The sequence below is a fragment of the Pteropus vampyrus genome, unplaced genomic scaffold (genome assembly GCF_000151845.1).
Source record: "Pteropus vampyrus isolate Shadow unplaced genomic scaffold, Pvam_2.0 Scaffold50, whole genome shotgun sequence".
NCBI lineage: Eukaryota > Metazoa > Chordata > Mammalia > Chiroptera > Pteropodidae > Pteropus > Pteropus vampyrus.
In genome coordinates, this window is record NW_011888831.1 from 6,549,471 (window position 1) to 6,577,082 (window position 27,612).

The 27,612-nt window shown below is 38.1% G+C and overlaps 2 protein-coding genes, 1 non-coding gene and 1 pseudogene across 3 annotated transcripts in view; 1 reads left to right on the forward strand and 3 right to left on the reverse strand.

Annotated features, from left to right (window-relative positions):
- Positions 1-13,335, forward strand: part of NUFIP2 (NUFIP2, FMR1 interacting protein 2) — a 28,121-nt gene extending 14,786 nt beyond the window's left edge. The window contains exons 3-4 of the mRNA XM_011359930.2: positions 2,747-2,779; positions 4,826-13,335. Coding sequence (XP_011358232.1) covers positions 2,747-2,779; positions 4,826-4,878 — 86 coding nt within the window. The 3' untranslated portion in view covers positions 4,879-13,335. The remainder of the gene's footprint in view (positions 1-2,746; positions 2,780-4,825) is intronic.
- Positions 13,336-13,978: 643 nt separating this feature from the next.
- LOC111739474 lies at positions 13,979-14,097 on the reverse strand. The gene has a single exon (XR_002780274.1). It is a non-coding gene; the product is annotated as a 5S ribosomal RNA (ribosomal RNA).
- A 30-nt stretch (positions 14,098-14,127) lies between these two features.
- On the reverse strand, positions 14,128-21,044 carry CRYBA1 (crystallin beta A1). Its single transcript, XM_011359932.2, has 6 exons — positions 21,009-21,044; positions 19,192-19,256; positions 18,067-18,185; positions 16,722-16,863; positions 15,169-15,311; positions 14,128-14,732 (listed from the first exon to the last, which is right to left on the reverse strand). Exons 1-6 carry the CDS (start codon positions 21,037-21,039, stop codon positions 14,585-14,587), a joined length of 648 nt encoding a protein of 215 aa, XP_011358234.1. The 5' UTR covers positions 21,040-21,044; the 3' UTR covers positions 14,128-14,584.
- LOC111739494 lies at positions 20,111-20,226 on the reverse strand (annotated as a pseudogene).
- Positions 21,045-27,612: the final 6,568 nt, after the last annotated feature.

Below are 27,612 nucleotides of genomic sequence, written 5' to 3' on the forward strand. Positions count from 1 at the left end.
TGTTCAGCTTCTCATGATAATTAAAACAAAATTACCCAAAGTAACCCATTTCATTTTTAGAATTTGAATCGAGACTTCATAGCTTAAAAGAGGGCAAAATGTAATTCACTATTTTCACATGTTCTCTCCAGTCTTAGTAGGGCTGTTTGAGCATGGCATGTAATCATGCAAACTTTCTATTTCCCCTTCTTATTTCAACTTTGTGTTTCATGAAAACTTTTAAATTCTAGTCATGGAAATCAAGTTGCTACTAGTTGCAGAAGTAGTTGATATTAAATAACAGGAAGAGAATTTGTGTTTATTGCATTGTAGATAATGCTGATTTATTTTTGGGGTACAAAATAGGCTGGCCCATGGCTAGTTTTTTAACTAAGTCATACTTCCCTTTTCTTAAGAGTCATGATCAGATTTACTACTTTGGAGCCCATATTTGAGAATAATAAAACTTTCTTATCAGAAATCATTTAAAATCTATGATATTAGAGTAAAACCTAAAGCTAAATGTTCTAGTTTAAGCTAAGGATATGTCTTCAGTCCATTAAAGAAATTGGGGTTGGCAAATACAGTTAACCCTTCAACAACATGGGTTTGAACTGCACAGAACCACTTATATGTGAATTTTTTTCAATAAATACCTGTACTGTTTTCTGTCCACAGTTAAGTGTCTACAGATGCGAAGGGCTGACTGTGTATTGATCTGTGTTGTGACATTTTATGTAGGGGACTTGAGCATCTGTGAATTTTGGCATCCGCGGGTGGTCCTGGGACCAATCTCTTGTGGATACCGAGGCACAACCTAAGTTTTTGGGAAAGTAGTATGGTTGCTACTGTGACTCTTGAGTATTGTCCACCCTACCCGCCCCCCCCCCCCCAAAAAAAATAGGACTAGGGGCAGGTCGAGATTGTAGTGGGGAAGAAAAAAGGAAATGCTATAGCATAGGTGGGCTAAAATGAAAAGTTTGATTACTTTTTTTTTTAACAACATACAAGTAAATATAGCTTTATCTTTGCATTAAGCAAACTTAAAATAATGAGCATCAAGTAATCTATGTGTACAGAACTCAGGAATTTATTTGTTGCAAAATGTGAGATTCCTGTACTTCTCTAAAAGAAAAAATGTTAGTGTGTTGGATGATTTTTGCAGTTAGGTCAACCAACGAAAGGCTTATCTTTGGTTTTCTTAAAATAAGCCATTCTGAGATAACAGAAATTTTTAAGGTAACAGCTCTAATGACTATTTCAGCTATTCCAGATTGTCTAAATTATTTTAGGGTGATAAATATGAGCACCATGACTAGAATTCCCTTCCTGGTATATCTTCTTTTTTTCCAGAGTAGATTGATTACAATTCTCTCCCCTTAGACCTTCTAGGAAAAAGGAATTTTCCTTCCCTTTTGTGGATGGATAGGCATCTGTCCAGCATTTTAAAGCCCATTCCATCTAATTGTTTAATTGCAGAATTGCTTCGATACCTTTAATGGAATTTTATCTGGATAATTAACTTTGATCATTTTGAATAATTAATCTATTGCTCCAAATATCCAATTCCAACAAATTTTCAAAATTTAGCAGCTTTTTACAAGCGAGTTTGATGGAGGCGTGGAGTGGGGAAGGCGGGTAGTTGGGCAAAGAAAGTAATTTTTCTGGTCCCTAACCTCATCCATACACATAAAACAAAAAAGTAATAATTTTAGATCTATATACCTATTTTTTATTTTTATTTTTTTTAGCCTCAGGGAGGGATTATGTTGTACCTTAACTATAACCCATGTCCAGATATAGCCTATCTTAATGAGCTCTGGTTTCGTTTTTCTTAACTGTAATTGGTTGCTGATAAACATAGAAAACAATTACACAAAATCTAGTTAAAGTCACCTTTTTATCTTTTCAAAATGGTAATTGTATGGCCACAGGAAGATTACTTATTCTCAGTGTTAGTATAACTCATTCCTATTACTAAATGGTTTTTGTTTACATTAATATCCTCAGAGTATTTCCTTTCAAGGTCCAATTCTTAGGTTCTTGTGGTGTAATAGTCATCTACTGTCTTACTCATCAGGACTTCGAATATCCCTTCTGTGAAGCTTTCTAGTATGCTTCCAGGTAGTTTTTCTTGCCTGCTTTCTATATGTTACTATAGTTTGGTTATTTACATATTTCCCTTATTGGAAGATACTGAAGTAAACACATTGTAGATCATCACATTTGAATGGAATTGGAGCAAATGAGGATTGTGTGTTATTAATAAATGGATAAGCATTTTGACCTTATGGGTTGAAATAAGAGTAGGTGTGGTTTGAAGAACAGAACCATTTGCCTATATTGCAGTGTTAAGTAAACTTTTAATAAGGCATTTTAAGCATCAAGCATAATCAAATTTGATGAATGCTTCATTCAGAAGACTTGGGTACCTCGTTACCCAAAAATACTTGGTCTTTTTTTAATAACTGAGCTATTAAATATTATTTTATCTATATCATGCCTCTGAATACCTTTACTATTCATGTAGACAAAACTGTTCTCTTGGCAATTTGATTTCAGATAGTAATTGACTTTGTGTCATCAACACTTAAGGCAATCTGAATGACATTTTTAAAAATTATATGAAAATACGAATTGTTTTGTCTGAGCTTTATAGAACTGTGCTATTTCGTGTAAGTTTTTAAACTTAAAGTGAAAAGCATAGCTTTAAACTTTGCTCTATAAAATTTAGTGTATAAAATAATCTTTTCTTTTTCCTTTGCAGAAATGGAATCTGTTTGGAATTTGCAGAAGCAAGGTAAGAATGGTTAGGTTACCTGAAATGTTAGTATTAATCACTAATTACTGTACATTATTTTTGTGTGGGAATAATGTGAATAGTGGCCTGCCAAATAAGTAGACTTTGTCTTTTGAGTTGTTTAATAACTGCAGTCAAAAAGCACTACCTACCATACCAGGACTGCTAAGGATGGGTAACAACAAACACTGTCAGTGAAAAGAATGTATGAAAGTAGTCTTTATCTGCTAGATGAAGAACATGAACATTTTCTTTTGCCCCTGATTATGAAAGTAAGACCATATATTTTTTCATCTAGGAAATCAACATAAGTGTTTCCACTTATGGCTGGTCTTTATATTTGGTAGATGAGAGGTTGCCTAAGAACTGAAATTCACAGTTCAAAAAAATATTAGCTGTTTTAGAAACCTTATTAGGGCTGTATATTCTGAAAAATCTAAAGAATAGCAAATTAACTTCCTTCACACATACACCCCACCCCCATAAACAAGATGTGAATAGCAGGAGGGCAGAGGAACTGGATAATCCACATTTGGATTATTTAGAATTTTCAAAAAATTGATATTGGGTTATCCTAATTATTGTGTGCCTTCTTTCCAAATATATTAAAATGTAGTTGTGAAATACCTGCAACAAAGTGAGAGTTTTGGTTTGGAGAACTAGTCACTAAGAGATTTGGGCTTTCAGAACTATGTAATCGACTATCTCACTTCCCATCTGCTTTGTTCAGTAACATGATTGAATCTCGGATGAATGTGAAATTCCTAGAATTTTAGAACTTGAAGAATGTTATAAACTCTCTTCTATCTTATTTTACAAATGAGGAAACTGAGGCCCAGAGAGTTTACTATGTAAACTAGAAACTGGCAGGACTAGAATGTAGGGTTCCTCGATTTCCCAACATTGCTCCTCCTTCCAACTTGTTCTTGTTCTTAAGCCAGATCTTTTTTTTTTGTCTAACAGCTGTGGCTTGATGGTAACTAGCAAGCTCTTAAATTATTTTGAGTTGCTTTCTGTGTACCTTTTTTGTTCAAACACATGAAAGAAAGGTAAACTGGAAAATATATCCTGCAAAAGTAGACCTTTGTTTTTACTGTAAAATGGCTACTATTTAAGAATGAGCATTATCTTCATGGCAGGTTGCTAGTAGATGGCTCTTGTAGTCCTTGAAAAGATATTATCTCTGGATTAAATTAGATTGACTCTCAGGCTTAGGTGAGCTTGAGTTCTTCATTATTATTTTTAGGCCTTTATATATTTCCATTAGGTGACATGTTTTATTGATTGCCTATTTTTTATTAAAGCATGTACACTTTAAAAAGTTCTTGTTATCTACTTATCAGTAGCAATAGTATGGAATAAAATTGCCTCTTGAGAATAGGGGAGCATACAGCTAAAAATAATATGAATTTAGGAGAACACTGGAGTCTTTTCCCAGACATACTCTGTTTTATACTTTGAACCCAGGAGAACCATGGTCTTCTGTTTCTGAGAATAAAGGCTGGTGGTGCTATAGGAAATTAGGAAGAAGGAAGAACCTAAGTCATGATTAGGACTGAACTGGTTTTGCCAAATTAACCTGAAGTTTTTGGTGATAGGTGTTACTTGAGCAGTTCCTTACTGGGCAGTCTACATTGGTTAAAATAAAATTCGACTTCATTTTGCTGAGAAGAACAAAAAATAAATCCAAGTGTTTGTTTTAGTATTGGATGATTTAATCTTTTTTTTTTTTTTTTTTGGTCTCTTTTTTCAAATGTATTATTATGATCAGGAAAAACACAAAAACCCTTGTTAACTAAGCTCTCTAATCTCTAGGAGTCCTCATTGGCTAGAGGACCCTGTTGCTAGGAGTCTTTTGGGATTCTGAACTATTGGGTTGAGAAAAGTGGATCACACATTTGTTAATACAAAGAAGAAATGGTCTTTAAATTGTATTTTCATTCAGGTTAAATGATGGTTATTTGAGATTTGTTATTGGATCATGGATATTTGGGAATTTTAGACCTTATTTTTATTTATGTATTTATTTTTTAACCTTTTCTCCAGATCCCAAAAGGATAATCACTTACAATGAAGCCATGGATAGTCCAGATCAATGAAGGACCAGACTGCCTATTTGTAACCTTCCTGCAGCATTAGAGCCACCGTTCATGGGGGACACAAGGCTTTTATGCTCCTAGATCTTCAACGCAGCAGAGGAACCATAAGTAGAATCACAGGATAATATATACATATATATATATACATATATATATATAGTTATTTAAAAAAAGGCAACTGAAAGTAATTAGACTTCTTAAGGAATCAAATTTATTTCAAGAGACTACACATGGTTATTTAATCTCCGGTACTGAATAGTTGTTTTTCTTTTTCCTTTTGTTAATTTTTGTTTTTAAGTGTGAATGCAAGCGGTTAATGAATACAGACTTGTTAACAAGCGTGGTTCTAAAGTTCCTGCTGTCATCAACTTGGGCAACAAATGACCCACTGGAAAGGCAAATCCACTTAAGATCTCTGTATCTTGTTCTGTGACTAAAGTGATACACTAATCAGGGGGAACCCAGAATGATTCAACATTTTCCCCCACTCCTCCCTTGATGTTTTGGTTATACTTTGAGCCCTGCAAGAATGCTGGATAAATGCCTTGAAGTTTGCAGGGGTGTATTTTTTTAGCGAATATGATTTGCATGTCTTGCCAGGAGTTAAGCAGCCTCTGTGGGGTATTGGGGAAATATTTTCTTTTATTTTTTGTGGGGTGGGGATGGGGGAGGGCATTGAAGTTCTACAATTCTGGAATAGTTGGTGATACATAGTTCAGTTGGCTTTGGTTACACGTTGACTTTAACAAGTGAAGAATCCATGAGTGTCATTTAAAGAAAAGTTACAGAACAAACAATTGGCTTTAGAAATTTCATATGGAAAAATACTCCTGTGCCCATATTTTAATGTATAAGTGGGAGCAAAAATATATTCTGCTTTTCAACTGTAGGTGCTCCAGATTTGCTCTGTCACTAACACTAAATGTGCTGTTTTCATTGTTTTTCATCAAACATCTGAAGAGAAACTTCTGTACCTTTCTGTAAATTCTCTTTTAATTTCTCAGAAATACCTAAAAGGGGAAGAAAAAATTCCATGAAAATGATAAAAATTTTTCATGTTTTTAGCCAGTGAGGAGGTAATAAACCCTGCCTATAGAAGGTGTGTTTTCATGCAAACTATACTTCTGAGCTTATTAGCTTCTAATTATATCTTAATAAATATATTTTATAACTAGAGCAAAATGGTTTTTTTAAGGAAAATAATGTGAAATTCTGGAAATTTTCTTTTGGGCAGAGAAGAGCATTAGCCCTGTATCATCATCACATTGCCATCCTGTTGCACTGCAGCTTGTATATAGCATGCTAAAATAAGTTTATTGTGTGTGTGAAGAAATGAAGGGTCCAATTTAAGATTGGGTGATGTTAGTGGCATAAAAACAAGTTCTCTGGCCTGAAATAGCGTCACATCACACACACAGAAATTAGTATATCCATGTATGTCAAATACAGGTTAAAATAGCTGGGCATTTATATAGAGAGGTGTAGTCTTCTAATAAAAGTAGACTGGATCCCCTGGGGTATTTGGGGAGAAAGTAACTACTTTTGCTCAACCCCTTTGCTTAAGAAATGTCCGGTTTTGAGCGACTGTAGTATGGATGAGTTTTCTTGTTTTGTTGACTATTTGAGGCTTTTAACAAGTAGTTTGTGAAGGAAGCTGTTGGACTCAACATAGAATAGAGAAAACATCTTTATCGTCTGGATTTCTGCCCTGCTTAGATTTTAAAAGTATAAGCATGGATTGCCAATTCCACTTGATGTAAACAAAATTTTTTATACATAATATATATATATATATATATATAAAAAATAACTTATTGTATCAGTCCAGGTTCAGAAACTTGTGGTAGGCCAGTTCCAGATAGTTTCATTTCACCTGTAAACTGTATCACTTTTACTGATATTGTAATTTTCAAATGTATAATATGTTTACAGATGTGCCCTGCATTTAGTCTGCCTTGTTCCTATTTTGATTTTTGTTGAGTCTCCTGCCTGCTTGCCAAAAGCTAGGATGCTTCAGGCCCATGTACAATTGAAAGCAGAGGCATCCTTGAGCTTTAAAGCATTGAACAAACTGGAAAATGCAACATACCACATACTGAAGTGAAAGAAGTCTGTGTTTTTGTGTTTTTTTTTTTTAAATAAAAATTTTCAAAAAGTTAAAAAAAAAAAGATATAAGGTTGATTAAAGGAAAAAAAAGGCTCCAGTTTGTTTTATAGGTTTTAAAGTTCTGCTGTGTGTTCAATTGCCTTGTGTAACCACTTGTCGCCTTAGGGCCAGATTCCAACCCCACCCCTACTCTTGTGCCCCATCCTTTTTTTAAATGTCCATTCTGCTTTCCTGGAGTTTTAAAGCTCTTCTGTCTCACAACTCACAAGAAACTTTCTGGGTTTGTGACATACAGAGGTTGAATGACTATATATTTAAAAAGGAAGAACAACAACAACAAAACAAAAAAAAACCCAGCCCCATCTGAATTGGGCTTTTAAATCAACACTTACAAACTATCTCGAAAGCTGTTGTTGCTTTTCTACTTCCCTTCCATATTCCTCAGGCCTCCATGTTTAGAGAAGCCAAAAAGAGAATGTATCCCTTCTCTGTCCAAAGGTTTTTGAGAGTCTCACTTCTAACTGAAACAATGCAACATTTCACTTTGATTTCTCCACCGAAATTTCCTTGATTATATGGTTAGAGGTATAGAATTAGGAATGTCTCTTAACCTTCTGGGAACCCAGTGCCCCATAATATTAACTGTCAGTATTTTGGGGGCATTGGGTTAATGGACTTAATTGCCTAGGTACAAGCAGGACTTTGGGACAGATATTTTTTTTTGTGCTGTTTGGTAACACTTAACTCCCTACTTGTCGCAATCTTTCTCCTTAGGTCCTCACACAATTCCTTACAGAGCACTTATTAAAAAAAAAATCTTAAGAGTTGATCTGTTTTCTGATTATTTTTGTGTAAGCTTCTAAACTTCAGCTGTGATTAATTTAGCACATTTAAATAACATTAATGTGTTATTGTTTGGTATAAAGAATTTTCCTTCAACTCAGAGTATTAGTACTGTAGCATAAACCAAATACAGTCGAGGGGATTTTTAACATCCCTCCATTATAAAGACTGAAAAAGGTGTGTGTCTGTGTGTGTGTGGAGTGCTTGTGTGTGAGGGAAAGGAGATATTAAAAATTAGTAAATGAATGTGTGTAAGACATTATATTAGTATTCAAAGAATGAACTTGTATTTATTTTGTGCCATTTGTTTTCATTACACAGAATAAAGTCAGGTGGTTTTAATCCTTTTTAAAGGGTAGTATTTGAAAAATGGCACTAAGAATGAAATCATGACCTATTTTTTTAATAGCTATGAAGATACTAATTATGGGTGAAGATTTCTTTTTAAATTTGTCTTAATTGTAGGCTTCTGTGTCACATACCACTCTTGTAGATGTCTTGAATAATTTCCCTTCCCCACAAAAGACAGGGTGTATTTATCTTTCTCGCTATTCACTCCCACTTTGCTGAACTGTAGTTAATTGCGTAGCCTTTCCCCTGACCTCCTAGTAATGAACTTTCACATAAAGTGTATTTACAGCATCTGTAGTTTTAATCCTTCTTCCTCTGCTTTCTAGGAGGGGATAGATAATAACTAAGAATTTGTTAATGCCAGTTTTTTTCCCCCTCGAAATAAATGGCTGGAGAGGTTCTCTCCATTTTAGAATTTTGCTGTTCTCCTTAATCATCTGCTTACCTAGTCATCACTCAGAATCTGCAAAAACTTTATTAAGGAAAAAAAGTGCTGCATTGTTTTTTCAAATAACAGTTTTTAGGGAAAATATAACAAATCTCAGTTATGAGTGTTGTCCATTATACAAGATATGTTTATTCACAAAACATTACATGGCAGCAGTAGTTTCATACTTGGTCGTTAGGCTTGTTGCTAACCCAGTCAGAGGCATCAAATAGTTTACCTTTCGTTGTAAACTTTTTTAAACATGAAAAAGCCTTTTAGTGTGAAGTTGTATGTCATGTACCAAATGGCCACAGGCTTATGAAATCCGTGAGAGAACTTTACTTGATTTTAAATTCTGCTAAATAAGAGGGAGTCATTCTTTCACGGCTTTCTTATTTAGAGAAATTAAGTCTCATTTCCAGGGATTATGAATATAGTTATACCACTGGACCATATTCTCAAATAACACATGATCCCTCTTGTATAAACCTATGCTAACTGTGCAAAACAGACCATATAAGTGGGACGAATACATATTTCAGACAATAGTTTTTGTGATGAGGTATGTTGATGCTATACTAAGTTGAGGTAGATTCTAGTCAGGCATTGTCTTTTATTAGGTTCTACTTAACTGCTGGATTTTGAAAGAGTAGGATTGTTATCTCACCCCAAAAAAGTATTCATATTTGTTTAAAGGAATGCAGCAAAGGACACGACTAAAAGTATAATAGCTGCCCTAAGTTTGCAGAGACACATAGGTTATCCTTAATGCTGATGCTATTTTTATTAATGGAATTAATGGATAGTACCAGGATTCCTTTATGATAAAAGGTGGGCTTTGAGTATCATTTCAAATTTCTTTTTAAATATATTTAAATCTGTTCAGATGTATGAGAACCAGATATACACCTGAGTTAATTTAAAGAATGATGAATCATTGGCTCCACTCAAAAAACTGCTTTAATGAGTTTTAAATTTCACACGGTTTTGCTGCTCAAGAAAGGTCTTATGAATAAATAGTGTTTTAAATTGTCTGCATAATCAAAGCACCCAGTGAAACATGAGTGGTATGTTGATTTTGCATTACTAGGAGTGTCAAATAGCAGTTATGAGCTAGAAACCTATGGAACAGCTATCCTCACGTGATGGGATTGTGATGGGATTGTTGATTCGGACTTCCCTATTTTACCATACAATTTTGTTTATGTCCACAGTTCTAAAGCCATTTTATAATACTGCAGTATCCCTTTTCTACAGCCTTATTAAAATAGCTACAAACATTTTTCCAATGCAGTAACCCTTTTCTACAGCCTTATTAAAATAGCTACAGACATTTTTCATTTCAGTTTCACTTTTGTTGTATACCGAAGTTTTATTCTACAGACCAACAAACGAACTTGAGGTAAATTATATAGCTTTCCATTTATCCTTTTTCCTCAGGTGCTAAACAAGGCTCCAAAAATGGATACTGTTTTAGCAATGTCTGCTTTATTCTTGAAATACTTCTTTTGCTAGATGTAAAGATTTGTGTTAACAAACAAGGTTTTAATCTGTAAATATGAATGGATGCCTTTAGTTTGCCCCTGTTTATTATTAAGCTTTCATTTATCCTCTATAGAAGAGGATTCTTTCATGATCTTGAAGATAATTCATTAGATATTGTTGCATTTTTAGGATGAAAATACAACTTTTCTGTCTTAGATTAATCCTGCTGCTGCTATGAGAAACTGAAAATCAAGAATGTGATGCACTTTTTACATTACTATATACCATACATTTATTGGTTGCTTTGATACATTTCCTGTAGCACAGCCACTAACAAAAGTGAGTGAATTAAAAATTCTCTTTGGGAGGGAATCAGTACAAATAACTTTATGGTATTGGCCTATCAAGGACAATAACTTAGGAAATTAAAAATTCTGTTAGTATACTTTTTGGCCTTAAAATGTCTTCTACTACTGAAAAATTTTTAAATCTTAGTTTTGTTTTTATTAATTCCTCTCTGCCTCAAAAAAAGGAGCTGGGAAGAATGGCTTAATGCGAGTGGTATCCTTGGTTTGTTGCTAATCTATTTTAGGAAGAAAACAATTGTCTACTTATATAAGCTGGGGACTTATTTTTTTGTTTGTATACAGAAGAAATAGTGCTACCCTAAGCCAATCAGATTTATTTTAATCGAATCAATTTCAACTATTCTGCTTCTCTAGTATATTTTTACTTAGCAAAGTTAAATATAGTAGGAATGCTACTTAACAAGAGGAAAGTCATTTCTCAAGCACATACCCAAACTTTAAGGAGATTGAACCCAAAATAATGGAGGAAGAAAACACCAAATGGGGTGAAGTATGAGAAAGATACGTGGTCCAAAGCTATCTGGTTATATTTTGATGTTGCCAATAATGCAAAGCCAAAATTTTAATTTGCTTATTTAATATATTTGTTGGCCAGAGATCTATTTTTATATCAATGTGCCTTGCATGTATATTAAAAAAAATAAACATTGGAAAGGCCATGTAGTAATGCCTGAGATAGTTAATGGTTCTTACCACCTCACTAATTTTTATGCAGTATGAAATGCTCATTCTATCGCCCACTGGTGCTCTCTGTTTAAAGTTACAGATCTTGTCACAAACTGGAACTATTTTATAAACTGGGGAAATGATTTAATTTACTTTTTTGTTGTTTCTTTTCGTTTGTAGTCCGTTAGTGGCTGTTCTGTAGTGGGAAATAGTAAAAGGATTCTTCACTTCCTTTCCCTTCCCTCTCAGCACCTTCTTCAAGTAATGTGATGACACCATTTCTTGTGTGCTTTGAAAAAAATTTTAGCTTGCTGTTTCCTTTAGTGTTGTTTAAAAAAGTGTTATAAAAAGCATTGTTTGCAAAATCTAGGGAGATAATGGAGTCCGCTTTAATTTGGAATTCTATGTGAGCTATGATCCAAGTTATTGGCTCTTTCAACAAGTTTTTTATTGTTAAAGCACCTTGCCTAGAAAATTTTAAATACTTATGTCTGCAACAATTGTCTCAAAATAATGAACTGTGCAATTCTTGTCATTAAAAAAAAGATCTGAACTCTCCCTAATGTGACTTGTTAGTTTCTCTGTATTTCCTGCAGTGTAAATGTGAAAAGCTTTGCTTGCATTACGTTTTAGAAATGCATTTTGCACACTAGAATTTTGCTGAAGCTCCATGAAAAGGTTAGGTCTAAGTAGATGAATAAAGCTATGCACATGTTTTGAAAGTTTAATTTGTGTGTCATTATCAAAAGTGACCTATCCTTATTTGCTGTTCTTAGCATCACCATCTTTAGAAACTTAGCTCAAAGATACAGTTCTGAGCTAGCTCATGAGTGGAGCTAGAAAAGAAGAAAACTGACACCTTTTTAGTAAACCAGTTTAAATGAGAGCTTGACTTGTATCCACTAAAGGGCTTTTCTTGAAAGAGGGCAGTTTCATCAGTTTTACAAACTGTTGGATGCTCTACTTCCTCAGTGAAATTTTTGGTTTATTTGATCAAATAGAAATGGGAAGTAATTCAAAGTGAAATGAAGGAAGGTCCTTTGCCACATGGAGTTCTGTGACAATTTTATGACTTAAATCTGGTTTAAAGGAGGATAACCTTTTTACCATGATCACTTTAGTATAAATTTAATTTAATAAATGAACGATTGACTTGAGATTATAATCATTAGGTTGTTTAAAGATCTAAGCACAGCTTGTTTTAAAGATAATATGTGTCTTTTAAAAATTGCCCAATTAGAACAAGTGTAGAATTTGGGCAAATTCGGTGAAATTGCTGCAGTCTGCATGTACTAAATAGCCTTACTTCACATGTATGTGTGCTTAAAAGATTGTGTAGATATACTGGCCAGGTTTTGTCAGTCATTTTTAAAAGATTGTTTTATAATCTCTTCAGGACCTTTGTAGAAGAGGCTAATAAGTTTAAATAGAAGATAATACTCATGATATTTTCCCCATGCTTCTAGATATAAAAGAAATTTGTTTTATAGCTTCCTATGTGTAGAAGAGGGTTACTTCTCTGTCATCGAGTGTGCTCTTGATGTGTGTTGACTTTGAAAACACAGCAAAATCCTGTATCTTCACTGAAAGTGACAGTTAAAAACTAAATCTTAACTAGTCAAGACTCAAAAGGTTGCCTATAATGCATGGCCTTAAAAGGCATAAATGTAGGGATGTAGCATCATCTTAGGTGGTTATGGCTACTACTCAGAATCTGCAAGTAAGTAGTTCACTTATATTCAGTCTAGAACACATTTGAAGGAGCAAAGTAATTTCTGTGTCTTGTGTGCATTGGCATTTAGGAGCTGAGTTACCTCTTAATCTAGGGGAAAGGATAATTAGTGGACTACAATTATGTTAGAGGATGTTTTTCCTTCCCTCTCCCAGTTAAAATTTTTCCAGTATTTGTTTTGCCCAGTCAAAAAGGCCTTTTTTAGGTAAAAGAACAGTGGCCAGAAATTTACCCTTTTGCTAAATGCTTAAGTATTTGCCATAGCTGTTTCTGATGTCATGGATTCTGAGGAAGTGTCGGTACGTGATGATCTTCCTTTATTGATGTCTTACTTCATGTTCAGTGTTTTAAAAATATAAATTACAAACACTACATCCATACCCAGATTTACTTATTTTACCAGAAAAAAATTGAGAAATTTGTAGATCAAATTAAGAGACAATAAGTGTACATTGTTGAATAAAAAAATTTAAAGTTTCTGAGGTGTTTGTGTTATCTTTTGTGTGCTTTAATTAACCAATTACTGAAAACTAAGTCAATATTGTGATATTGATAATGGTATATTTTCAACGAGTCAAATGTATAAATTTAAGTCTTAAATGTACCATGGTCATATGTCATGGGTTTTTTTTGTAAGTGCTAAGATACTTCCAGGCACCATGCTAAGCTCTCTGCATGGATGTCTCATTTATTCACGGCAACTCTAAGAGTTAGGTGTGTTTTTATGCTCCCCTATTAAGATTATATGAGTCTTAGGTTAATTGACTTGCTGAAGGTCACCTGGTTAACATGAAAAAGTCAATATTTGAACACCAGTAGTCTGAATACAGAGCCATGTGCATGAAAAAAAAAATCACCTGGCAACTTTGTTTAACATACAATTCTAGGCCCTACCCCCAGAAAGTCTGATTCTATAGGTCTAGGGTAAACAGGTTATTAATTTGCTTAGAAATGGCATGTTTATTGAAAAGTTAACTGTGAGAGCAGCTGTCCTCCCTTTTTGCCTGACATTGAGCCTTATGTTCTTCCAGTTGAAATAAGAAACCAAAGTTGAGCTAAGCAATTAAGCAACTCGTAAGTTGCCAAGATTCTGGATTTATTCATAGCTTTTTTTTTTTACACACCTACAGCACCTGGTCTTCCTAGGTGGTCTCCCATCCAAGTACTAACCAGGCCCAACCCTGCTTAGCTTCTGAGATCAGATGGGATCGGGCATGTTCAGGGTAGCATGGCCGTAGACTATTCATAACTTTTATGTAGAAATATATGGCGATGCATATTTGAGAAACTTCCTAAGTTTGCTTAGCATCGATTTGTCGCAAGATAAAAAATGCAGACGTCAACGTTATTAGAGTAGAGGATGAGGAGAAAAGATGCAAAAACAATTACCAAAAGTGTGTCACTATATAGACTGATACATTTGGGTTATATGTTTAATGTTATTTGAGATAGGAAATAACTTGTTCTTGGCCTGGTAAGTGACTTTAAAGTATACAAAGGAATTTGAGGTTTACTACAGATTGTCTTTAAAAATTCTCACCCACTTAACTGTAATTTATGTAAAACATGGTAGTTAATTCAGCCTGCAACTTTTTTTTTTAAATGACATTTATTGTAGATTTCAGCAGCTAACATTTGGAAGCAATGTCTGAGTAGAACATAAAACTCATTCTAGATTGTTTAGCAAGGTCTCATGCTTGAGAAATTCTCTTGGAGCTTTTTATCCACTACTGTTGGATACGGCGAATTGATTGAATCTGGGAAGTCTGGGCATGAGAACCCCACTCTCTCCAGTGTTTATAGTCTCCTCCATGATGGTCACATTCCAAGATATACTGATAGCCACGGTATCCAGGATACTGGTAGCAAACCCAGCTAGAAAATCCAAAGCACATTGGATTGTTAAAACCAGTTAGGAATGTGATCAACACCCCCAAACCGGATCCTCTTTCCTCAATGCAATTGGTACAGAATACTTTTAGGCTTAGAAAATGTGCCAGGCACCGCTTGTGAGCATGATATGGCTACAGTGAGTTGAAAATTAACCTTGATCATGAAAAAAGGTGTAAGAGTAGTCAACATAAATGGTTCCATAGAAGTCTGTTATGGGGGAGAAAAAACTGACCTTAAGTGGTAGTTGGTACCAAGAATTCAAGATTCAGAATTACTAATAACTAGACTGACAGCCATACCAATGTGATGTTAATGTATGAAATTTGATAAGACATGACCATTGATACATTAATAGTCACAAGGTTTACACCTACAAGAGTTATTCTGAAATGTGCTCCAACCCTGTTTTCGCACTTACGCCCCACACTGTATCTTCATGGAACCAACTTCGTTGTTGAACCAACCCATGGCTTGTAAGGAGGGGTAGTCATCACAGATCTCCCACTGGCGTCCAATAAAGTTTTCTTTCTCAAAGATGGTAATCTTGGACTCCTTATGATTCTGTAACCCAGAATTTTTTTTTTTTAAGTTTAGTACAAGCGTTATGGCTATCTTAATTTTATAATTACCATTTTTTTCAAAATCAAAACACTCCTGTTTTACAGAAGGAAGTACATGATCTTGATTATAAAAATATTTCAGGCAATACAGAGATTTATAAGAAAAATTTTACCCATAATCCTGTTTAATCCAATTTAATACAACATTTAAAATGTACAAAAAATTGATATAGTACTTTGGAACATGAAAGACTAATGAAAATATAAGAGCAGAAAAAAATACTTGCAATACGTAGCCAACCAAGGGATTAATATTCACTAATTTGGAAAACGATCCCACAAATTAATAGGGCAAGTAAGTCTGTGTGTGTGTGCATGGTATTGGAAATAACCTAAAGACCAGTAGGGGATGTGAATACTATACATGCATTAAGAAGGTAAAGACTAACCTGTATGAAGTACGAAAAAAAAAAAAACAGTCAAAACTAGTCCTGGTGATAGAACATAGGGAAGAGCAATTGACTGGAAAGGGAACTTTATGGGGTATGGGAAATGTTCTATCTCTGAGTCGGGTGTTGGTTACATGGGTGTACATATTTTTCAAAATTCATTAGCATGTACATTTAGGATCTGTGCATCTTATTATGTGTAAATTCTACCTTAGAGAGAAAATGTGAAGTTAAAGTGAAATGAAAACATCCAGATAGGTCAGTACTTTTTATATATAACTGTTCAGGGTACCTTCACTCCTTGAATTTTGGTAGGACTTTAAGGTGAGATTATTAACAACTAAAATCATGAGAAAAATCCCATGATGTAGACTAATATTTGGAAAAATTGTTTCCTAATATAGAGATCATTTTCAACAAACTCTTGAAGATCATCTTGCTTCTGCTTGAACTCTCTAAAGAGCTTAGAAGCATTCTCATCTAATGTAGAATTGAATAATGCTTAGTTTTAGAAACAAGGTTATTATGAATCAAATATAAGAGACACTGGAAGACTTGCCTATTTCTTTAGTCATCCCACTTACTGAAGATAACTTCAATAATACCCTGTTTCTCAGCAAAATGTTACACGGGTTGAAATTTAACTGGTCAAGGATTTACTTTTCACTACAAAGTAAGTCCTCTCACTAGTTATCCTATTGCATTTTTGATAGTCTGGGCTCTTGAGTATCCACTTCCTGCCACCTATAAGGAGGCCTTTACGTCTAGCTTAATCAAAATACCATCTAGTAGAGGAAAATCAAATGACAGTCTTAGAAGCAGAGGAGGCAGTGTTTTTTTCTTTTATTTTTATCTTTCTTCCTGCCACATTTCAGCATAACTGATAAGTAACGTGTCAGTCTATATGCACCCTCTTTGCCCCATTCCCCACATGCACAGAAGTGAAAATTTCAGAGACTCACAGCTGAACAGATGGGGCGGAAAGACATGAGGCGCTCAATGTGGTAGGCATTACTCCCACTCCAGGCATCCCAGCGAGGGTATTCTCCTCTCTCCAGGATAAACTGTTGCCCACAGAAGCTGGTATGCTCATAACCAATCCAGCTGCCAAAGACAAGTAGTGGCATTTGTTCGCAGTGTTCAGAGCCTATGTGTCCTCATGGAAAAGGCATCTTTTGTTTTAGGTGTTAATAGCAGGGTAACATATCAAGCCAATTCCAATAGAGCCATACAAGTAACACATTTATCTCAAAAGGTGGAGAATGAGCTGGCAGCTGCACTAAGCAAGTTTGTAAATGTGATCTTTGTTTTGGGATTATCTACTGCAAGGGTCTACTTCACTGGCCTGAGTAATAAGTATTAGCAGTCAGTCTAAAGTTATATTTCCTTTCTCTCCAAGTTACCTTATTCTCTACTTGGAGCTCCAGGTTCAGGGCAAAGTGACTGACTATTGCTTTGGCTCTAGCCAAACCTATTGGCTTCTTCCTAAGGAAGCAAAGGGATGAATAGGCAGCTGATGGATTGCCAGTCTCTTGTTTCTTTCTCCTGCTGTCACATACCTATACCTTATTTATTAAAACACCTCAGGTGAATTTTTCACAACCAGGTCTCTTAAAGTATTACTCCTTTTAAAGGGTTAAAGAACTCAACTGTGGCGGTGAGCAACTTGTAGAAGCCTATCCACCTGCAAAGCCAGTTGGGCAAAGGAGAGTCCTTTCTTCTGTGTTTTCTGGACTGATGATAAAGGCCTCAACTACCCTACCAAGAGTCAGAAGACAAAGTAAGTCTTGGAAGACTTACGATGAACCAATATGGCTTTCAAGTCCTGGTGTTGAGCTCCTTTTTACACAGATAAATCAACTAGTGGTGTCTGCTCTGGGATATGCAGGAGGGGAATTAGCTATAAAGAGGCTGCAGTTTGACAGTTACCTCTCTATTCTCTACAGGCAAGAAAAGATCAAGGGTCCTGTGGCTGTTCTGAGAGAATCCTAAGTAACAGCCTATGGGCTCCAGAAGTACAGATTTAATTATTGTCACTGCCCTACGCCATGGTGTATATTTCTTTAATTCCCCTCAAATCTAGTACCAAGCCACTAAAAACCTCCTGTTTCTTCTAACTTTGAGTTACTAAATTACACATGTAGTGATCTCTTTTAAGATTACATCTTAAAAATGTAATGGAGGCCTCTCTCACAAATGATTAGAGTCTGGGGGAACATCTTTCTTCTCCAATCTCTACCTTTATAGTCCCATGTCTGAAGGGACTGGAAATAAGGGGCCTGAGGTTCTACTGAGGTCCATACTCACGCGCCACATTCCACCTTGAGAGATCGAACATTATCAAAACTGCGCTCAGAGACATTTGGGCAGGAGCTTGTAAACTCCATCCTCTTGCCCTGGAAGTTCTCCTGGTCATAGATGGTTATCTGAAATGGGATTGAATAGGAAAAGAGAGCAAGAATGTGGTACATCAGGAAGAACAGACAACCTGGTAAAAAATTTAGCTTGTGTCTGACCCTGTGTTTTCTATCACTAGCTGTAGCCCAGGATGCCTGATGAGGTCTCTGCCAGTAGAGACAGCGTAAGTAAGAAGGGATTTGAATACCACTGTTTGGTGGTGTTAACATGCCCAGGCTAAGGATGAGGTGTGGGAGACTAGTTTATGATAGGAATGGTCTACCATGGATGATAGCTGACCCATTGGACAGACCAAGGACTCATGAATTTATTCACCATGCTTCCTATATAAGTGTGACCCAGGAGCCAGGATTCTGGGAGTCCCAGGGCTCCCTGTGGATTATTTCTTAGCTTCTCCAGCCACACTTGCTATAGAAACTTAAGGTGTAGAAAGAGTTGTAATGAATCCCTTTTATGCCTTGAACTAGAACTTGGCTCTTAAACCTTACTAGAGGGCTAGTCCCAAAGCTGTAAGCTGCCCTCAAAGTTGACTCAATGAAGAGGGTAAGAGTGTTGGGAAAAACAATGAAAAGCCTGAGGATCGGCCACTTCAGGCAATGGTTACGACCAACTTCAGGATGTGAGTCAGGAGATCTGGATCCTATCACTTATTTGGGACCTGCCGGCAAATCTCTCTTCATTTCTGGGCCCTCACTTTCTCCATGGAATAATCCATTCTGGGCTGCTCTACTTTAAGATGATTTTAACAGTGTAGAGGAGCGTTGAACTAGAAAACTAGATGTCATATCCCACCTATCATGGGCTTCCAGGGTCATCCTTCTTCTGTCTAAATGGGACATCCTGAGAGATCCTTCCTGCGAGAGCATCTGGACCTTGATTGGATTCTTCCCCTGCAAACTGGTGTTTTATTGGTCGGTCACTGTCCCATGGAAAAGCACAGCCAGCTCTGTGGCAGCATCTCACCCCCTGCTCTGTTGCAATTCTCAATTTTCCATATAATGGGGGTGAGCTTACCTTCCATGGCCCCACGGACCCTGGCATGGGGTTGGTTTGAGCCATCTTGGTGGTTGGAAGGGTTTCTAGAAGACAGAACACACATTAATGACATGGCCTTTGGGATGGGGGATGAGGTGGTGGAGCATAGGGGAAAGTAAAGGAGGTTTGAATTCCAATTGACTTTGGTTGGGATCCTGGCTCTGCCTTTCACTAGCTGAATCTCAATTGTCTTCCATCAGTAAAGCTTCTATGTGCAGATTTATTGTAAGGATTAGAAGCAATAATGCAGATAAAGCACTGCACAGTCATGGTGACCCCTTGATAAATGTAGCTCTTGTCCTCTTGCCTACCTCCAGGCACCCCCTACAGGTGGCAGCATTGCCTCAGTCTCACATACCCCAATATAAACTCCTTGGCAACCATCTAATTGTTACCCCTTATATTACCAGTGTGTAGTCTCACCCTCACCAAGATCCTCACAGCCCTCAAACTAACCAGTGGTGCATCGCCATGCTACCATTCCTTCCCTACTTCTCTGTTTTCTGGACCTACCCAGCTTTGGCCTTGCTTCCTCAGAAAAACTTTGTTGCTTTCCCCAGCCCGCAGTGACTTGCTTTCTTTCCTGATTTCTAGCACTCATCACGGTACTGATATGTGTTCCTACTGAATGTGTCCTGGCGAGTATCTCAATGGCAGGACCCTGGTCTCCCGAGTGATGTAGCACCAAGCTGGGTCCATGTTGGAGCAGTGGTGAATTGGAAGTGGGGGGATGGGCGCAGTTGAAAAAGACTTATTAAAGGAAAAAGAGGAAGAAAAGAGGTTAGTAAATAGCTAACATTTAACAATAGATCACTCTATGCCAGGCCCTGTTCTAAATGTTCTACATGTATTTTTGTTGTTGTTGTTTATACCTACAGCACCTGGTCTTCGTTGTTTATACCTACAGCACCTGGTCTTCCTAAGTGGTCTCCCATCCAAGTACTAACCAGGCCTGACACTGCTTAGCTTCCGAGATCAGACATCAGGCTTGTTCAATGTGGCATGGCTGTAGACCATGCATGGACTGTGGCTCCACTGAGGCACAAATCCAGGACCTTCTGCGTGTAAAGCAGACACGCTAACCGCTACACTATGGAACCACATCTTCTACATGTATTAATACATTTAATCTTCACAACGAGCATGTAAGATAAATACTATCATTATCCCCATTTTACATACTGAAGCTCATAGATTAGGTAGACAGAAAAGATGGTAGGAAGAGTAAAGAAGGGAAAGATAAGGTGAGAGAGACGGGGGAGGAAGGGAAGAAAGAAGTCAAGAAGGGGTGCATCAGGTTTCTTGACTCAGAACAGCCATTCATGGCCCTTTTCTCTGGCTGCTATCAGGCCCAGGGACTGATGCGTGTAAATTCTATAATATATCTTTCCATTCTAAACCTCTGAACAAGCATTTCCCAGCTCCTACCCTGCATACCTTCTCCCTATACCCCAGGAGGCTGTTATTTCTTGAGACCCCCTTCCCCCTCCCAGCCATGACTTCTAGGGCAGTGGTTATTGCCATTTAAGCTAAATAGCAGTTTGGAGAGAGAAAGAAACTTTTCCCAGTGATGTTCTCTCAATCCCTCTGCCAATCTCTCCAGCCTATGACTTAAGGTTCATAAGTGTCTCCTGTTGGGGTGACAAGAGAAGGTTGCCTCCCCACAGAGTTCTCCACTTTTCTACCTCATCGTAGGAGACTCTGACCACAAGGCAGGAAAACTAGACCCTCTCCTGGGCATGTCTCTGCAGGAGAAAGAAAGGAAGGGCCAGAGCACCCCTTAGGACCTTACTCACCCAGCTCCTGCTGCACAGTCTGGGTCTCCATCTGGTGCCACTTTCTCTGTGGCCCTGCTCTTTATAGCCCTGCAGACTGATGGCCTCTGGCCCTGTCAGCACTCTTCTTTCCCTCTGCTTTTGTTCCCCCTGATCCCTAGAGCTTTGGTGGCTCAGCTTGCTGGGCAGGCATCCCTCAGGCCTTTGTTTAAACTAGGGAAACAGAAATCCAGAGAGGCCCCACTGCTGTGGGCGAGGCTGGCGGCTGCAGGCCTTGCTGTGATCTTGATCTCAGAGCAGCTGGGAGGTGAGCACAGGTCTCTGCGTGAGTGTTTGTCCACTATCCTCCAGATTCCTCATGCCACCCCAGGACCTTCCTAAGACCCTGTGTCACAGTGAACACATCAAATTGCACCTCGCTTCCCATATAGAAAACGTATTTTTTTTGTCGTTGTTAAAAAATGTGAAGGATTATTACAATTCTGAACTCGATTAAGAAAAAAAATTGTTCACTCTGTTCTTGGGAATCTTTGTTATACTATATTTATATATAAATATGTAAGAGTTAAATTCGATTACAGTTGACTAGTAGACATGAATCTCTGCAGCTATTTTATTAAATATTTATTCATTTTAATTTTGCAGTTTTCTTTTTAGAATTTGGAGTCAATGAAACTTTTTTGGTTTTTAATATACTGCTTTAGGACCTTGGCGGTCTCACAGGCACAAGGTGCTATACCTATAGTACCCTAAAGGGTAAAATTATTTCTCTTTGAAATGCCAGGGCACTTGCTGATGGTAGTGTAGGGGAATTGTGGGCTTACCCAGGAGCCCTGAAGGGGAGGATCTCAGCTACTGTGAGAAGTAGGAGGGTGCAGTGAATGGAGAGGGCTTTGAGCCTGGCAGGTGCGGATTCAAATCCCAGCCCCCCTGCCTGGGTGATTGAGCAAGTTACTCAGCCTCTCTCAACACCTGCTCCCCCCCCACCCCCCCACCCCCACCCCCACCCCCGCCAAAAGAGGTAATATCTGTCTGATACATTGTAGGTTTATTATTACTTATTACCCTACTCTCTTCCTGGTGACAGATACTGAAGAAAATCTCATAGCAGTTTGGAGAGAGAAAGAAACTTTTCCCAGTGATATTCTCTCAATCCCTCTGCCAATCTCTCCAGCCTATGACTTAAGGTTCATTGGAGTCCCCTTTTCTCATAATCAAAAATCGGGGGTGAGTTCTGGTATGTACATAAGTATTTTGTAGATTTGGGTAGAAATTTTCAGATGTACAGATATGATGCTAAGCAAGATGCACTACCCCAGAATGTTTCTGCTGCTTAATTAACTGGTGATGTCTGGATCAATGGTTGGCAAGGGACAGAGTTGCCATGGGGATGATCATGGCAGACTCTGGCCAGCTGGTAGCTATGCAAGGGCTTAAGGCATCAGCTGTTATGGCTGGTGGCTCTTCCTCACTTTTTCTTCTCTTCCTTCACAGAATGAGGGTCCTAGGGAAACAGTTACTTGGTCATGTGTTCATTTATTCATTCATTCTCTAACTCTTGGGCTGCCTTAGGTACTCCCTCAATGTGCTCCCATGGAACCCTGTACTTCCCCAGTTATTGCATTAATCATGCTATAGAACTTACTTTAGAAACTGGAAATATTGGGCTCAACAGAGGGGAACTGAGGTGCTTGGGGCTCAGGTATAGAACAGAACTTTTCACTGTATATTTTTCTGTACTTTTTAAGTTTTGAACAATGTGAACATATTTTCTATCAAAATAAAGTTTATAAAACGATTCCCCCCAATTGCTCCCTCCCTCCCCTGGCCCTCCTCCTAGCCATCATATTAATGCTAACTGTATTCCCTCTGCTGTGCTCCCCATCCCTGTGACCAACTATCAACTACTAATTTGTACTTCTTTAACCCGTCACTCTTTTCTCTCAACCCCCCAAATCCCCTCCCCTCTGACCATCACCAGATAGTCTTCTGTATTTGTGAGTCTGTTTTTGATTAGTTTTGGAACCTGCATCTTAATCAAGCATGCTAGGTGATTTTTATTTTTTTTAAATAAAGAATCTGATTGCTTAATTATCTGTTTCTTCCATTAGCCTTCATGCTCTATGAAGGCAGGGACTTCATCTGTCTTGTTCATCGTTATATCTTCAGCATAACTCCTAGCTCAAAAAATGTTTTGAATAAATGGATGACAAACTACGATCGCGTTTTGTGACTCTGGAGGCACAGATATCCATGGTATAGTCCTTTCTTGCCCTACCCATAACTGTGCTGCTTGTGTTGTACTTGTGCTTCATATACTCTCAGCATTTTAATTTGGGAGCTTTACACCCTACTGAAGAGTTAGTACAGTAAAGACTGACTGAGCCAATTTTTTATTTTTACAGAAAAGTGGGGCTTTTTTAATGTTTGATTGAGAAGCCAGACACACGTGAACAAAACCATTGTGGGGGGGGGGAGAAATCATAGTTATTGTGCAAACAATTCACCAATATCCATCCAATATTCCTGGAGTCGTACGCAAGCCCAGCCTGTCTTCCCCACCTTAAGTCTGAGGAAGTTGGAGAAGGATTGTCAGATGTCCAGCGCTAACCATCATTCTTTCTAAATATCACTGCAACATGGTTTTTAGCCAAGTTCTAGAGGATTCCCCCTCTGACGTTGTCCGGAACTGTTGCTTTGCCTGCCCTTTGTTGATTCTGGCCTTGGAACTCCAATCTCCACCACCATCTCCTCCCAGGAAAGTCCAGACACAGCCACTTCAGGAGTGGGAATGTAGAGAGCTTATAATCCCTTTTCCCAAGCTGAGTTTTGATCTTTCCTGTTCAACCACTATTAACAGTAACTCCGGCTTACTGAGCATTTACTATGAACCAGACAGTGCTTCCTTTATCCTCACGACAACTCCATTAAGTAGATCGTTATCATACGCGTTTTATAGATGAGTTAACCGAGGTTTTGAGGGGCCAAATTCTGGGCCAGGAAACCCAGCAGGAACTTGAATATATGCCTAAGCTGACTCAAAGCCCATATTCTCTCTTCTGGGCAACGCTGTCTCTCTGGCATAAAGTAGGATGGTAATATCTACCTGACCAACTGCTGTCAGATGAAGGTAGATAAAGGCATTTAGAGCATCATTAGGTACTCAGTTAGAGCTCAATAAATGGTAACTACATTATTAATTGTCCAAAGCAGATACCCATCTTCTGCCAGGTTTTCATAGAGACAAATGGGAGCAAGCAGTAAAGATTTTAGAAAAATTATCAGATCAAAAACGTTTTCTTTGAATTTGGAAAAGACCATATTCATTCAGCTTTTCTTTGTTTCCAGTATTTTTCTTTGTTCAATTTTAGCAGTGTATTCTGTCAGTCTAATTTTCCAAAGCGCACTGATCTACTGGGGACATGGATTTCAAACCATGTTCTCAGTCCACACGCTCATTGCACAAGCAGTTTGGGCAACTGGCTGTCTAGTGGGATAGGCTATTAGATTTGGTGGTGATGACTGACATTAAGGGGAATGAGATGACCCCCCAAATGTTACATGGTCAGTTCGAACCTTGGGCTCCTCAGCACTAGGGCTATATACCAAGCATAGCAGATGCTTGGTAGAATTTTATGGATGGCTTGAACCCTCTGGCCTTCCCTCTGGCTCAGGGAGCCTCACAGGATGAGGCCCAGTGTGGGAGGGTGAGGTCATGGGGCCAGGACAGCTCCTGGACTCAGCACTTTGTGGCAAGAGCATAATGAGGCTGACCAGGCGGCTGAGTAGCACTTCTGTTGTTTGGGAATAAGCAGGATGGGTACAAAGCAAAGGGCCCAGTCAGCATTCAGGCAGCACCTACCTCCCCCACAAGGGGCTGCTTCTGGGGGACCTTTTTTGCCTTGTCCCTTGCTACCCCTTTAAACAAGCAGGAGTGCCAGCGCCCAGGGAGCCTGAGAAGGTGCAAGAACTGGGAGAGAACTTGGGCGGCATCTCAAACCTCCAGTGCTTTCTGAGATCTTTCTATTGTCATCCATTCCTCCACTTCCAAGCATCAACAGATGCTCACCTCTTGGGGAGCTGTTGTCCTAAGGGCCTGGCCTCCCTAACCTGTTTCCTCTGTATGTAATTGGCTTGAGGGGATTTCGACTCAATTCGGTCAACTGAATTTCTTGATACTGCAGCTTAAGTCATTTCCTCTTAACTGGAACCTTATGAAACTGTTAGAAAAATAAGTATGAGGATGACTTATCCTACTGGGTGATGTTCGGCCCACTCTCTCCACTATAGCTGAGCAGTCCAACTCTGTCTCATTTAGAGTGAACAGATTTAGCAAATAAAAATACAGGACACTCAGTTAAATTTGACTTTCAGATAAACAAGGAATATTTTGGAGTATAAATAGGTCCTAAACATTTTTTATACTAAAAACATTATTTGAGTATTCTGCATTTTATCTGTCAACCCTAGTCTCCTCCTACTTTTGTCTGAAGCACCCTGTGATGCCCCTTGCCAATCTGCTTCTCTTTTGTCCTTTAGAGATGACGGTATAAAAAGCAACCGTCTTCAGAAAGCCTTCCCTGGCATACCCAGGCCCACCAGTCACCCCACAACATCCTACAAGAAAAGGGAGAATGGAAGGGAATCAATGTGTTTTTAAGTGTTTTCCCAAATCTTATTTTATTTAATCCTCTCAAGCCCTGTGAAATATGCTTAACTAACCCTATTTTATAATAGGAAAAAAAAACCCAACAGACTCTGGGAGCTAATGTTACCCAAGGTCATATAGCTAGGAAGTGACAGAGCCAGGTATCAAACTCAATTCTTTTTGGTCTTGGTACCAAATCTGTATTCTTTACCATGTGGCTTATAGGAGTCCCTTACCCTTCATTTGTGTGCCAGGCACGACTCACGGATAGTAGCCATAAAAGCAACTTTATTTTCATCTCCTCTGCCCCTTTTCTTTCTTCAGTGCAGCTAGTTTCTCTCCCTTGTCCTGGACGTAAACTTGGACAGTCCCATAATTTTTCCTGGCCATATTTAGTTAAGAAAAAGTTGGATGGTTACTTTAAATAACAAAAGACAGTCTCAATTTTCAATCAGAATGTTCACTCCACTGTAGTAACCAAAATTTCCATCTCGATTCAAAGATTATCTCCCTGCTACCCCAGATAGGACCTGCTTTAGGCAGAAAGACCGCACCAAGGGAAAGTGTACTCTTTTTTCTTTCTCCCACTTGCTCACTGGTTTCTGATCCTTCCAGGGCTGAAAGGAATGGGAGAAGGAGTGCAGAACATTTTTTACTTGCTGGTCCTGTTTGATAAGATGGCTTCACACTGTGCCTGCTAACTCTTTAGAGCTACCTATCTAATGAACACTTACTGGTTCTTGTGAGAGCCCCACCTGCAGTAACCTTGACCTAGGCCTGTGCATCTCCACTATGGCCATTGTTCCTTCAACACCCCTGGGCACCTTGTGGTCTTCTCCTAGCTTCACTCTGCTGAGGACTCATCAACTCTCCAGGAGTTCTAGTGGACTAAATCTGCTCCAGCCTCACGCCAGTTCCTTCTGAGGCATGACCCACCTCTGGTCCATGAGAAACATTCACGTGAACTTTACCATGGCAAATTCTGATGTGTAGGCTGACTCTTACTCAGCCTCCTCCGCTTTGCCTTTTTAATTCTTTCCCCTGAAGGGTGGTGTGGTTCACAGTGTAGCTTTCTTCAAAAATTCTCTTCACAGTTCTGTCTCTAATCTCTCCAACTCCTTATAACTTTGGGGTAAGAAGGAGGATTAAGAGCCATCAAATCGGTTCTCAAACACCTTTGAAATTTCTGTATAGTGGTCTGTCACATCATTCACTTTGGCTTTTGATATCTACCATTTTAATGTCTTGGCCAAAATCCCATGTTTATATCCTGTTACTTGCGTGTGTTACTTCACTGCTCCCTTCGTTCTGCTCACCCACCTATGCTCCCTTTACTTCCAGAAGGAGACCTTACATCCTGTTTCATCAAGCATGTATTTCCTTAACTTCCTGACCCTGGAACCTATAGTACCTGTGCCACCATCTATTTCCACGCCCACCCTCACATCTTCGCTTCCAGTCCCAGATGTCCACCACTTCCTGTCCTGGATATCATACATTTCCACCTTCCAAGGAATGTCATTTAACCAATTAGGCCCTTCAGGTCTATAGTATTTAAAAAAAAAAAAAAACTCCTATATTTTATTACAAAAGTATATGTAACTTCAGAAGTCAAATGTTAATAAAAGATGTATAATAAATATTTTTAGAAACCCAGCAGCCTGGTACTCAGGGGTTACCATTTTCAGCTCTCTTAGCTTTTTTTCTGGTATTCATTGATTTTAGACAGTATGTACTGATTTGCTATCTTGGCAGGTAGGATTTTAGCTCTCTTCCCCATCCCCTCTCCCAAAGATATATTACAAATTTTGCTTAAATTCATATTCAGTGAATCCATTTCTGTGATTTTGTAAATACTGTTTCCTACTAGACCAAGTAATTCATGATAACATTTCCTTCCTCAAACATGTTTTGCTTTTCCTGGAGTTAAAAATCGCCTAGTTTTTTCATAGGTTGTTTTCCAGCACATTCATTAAA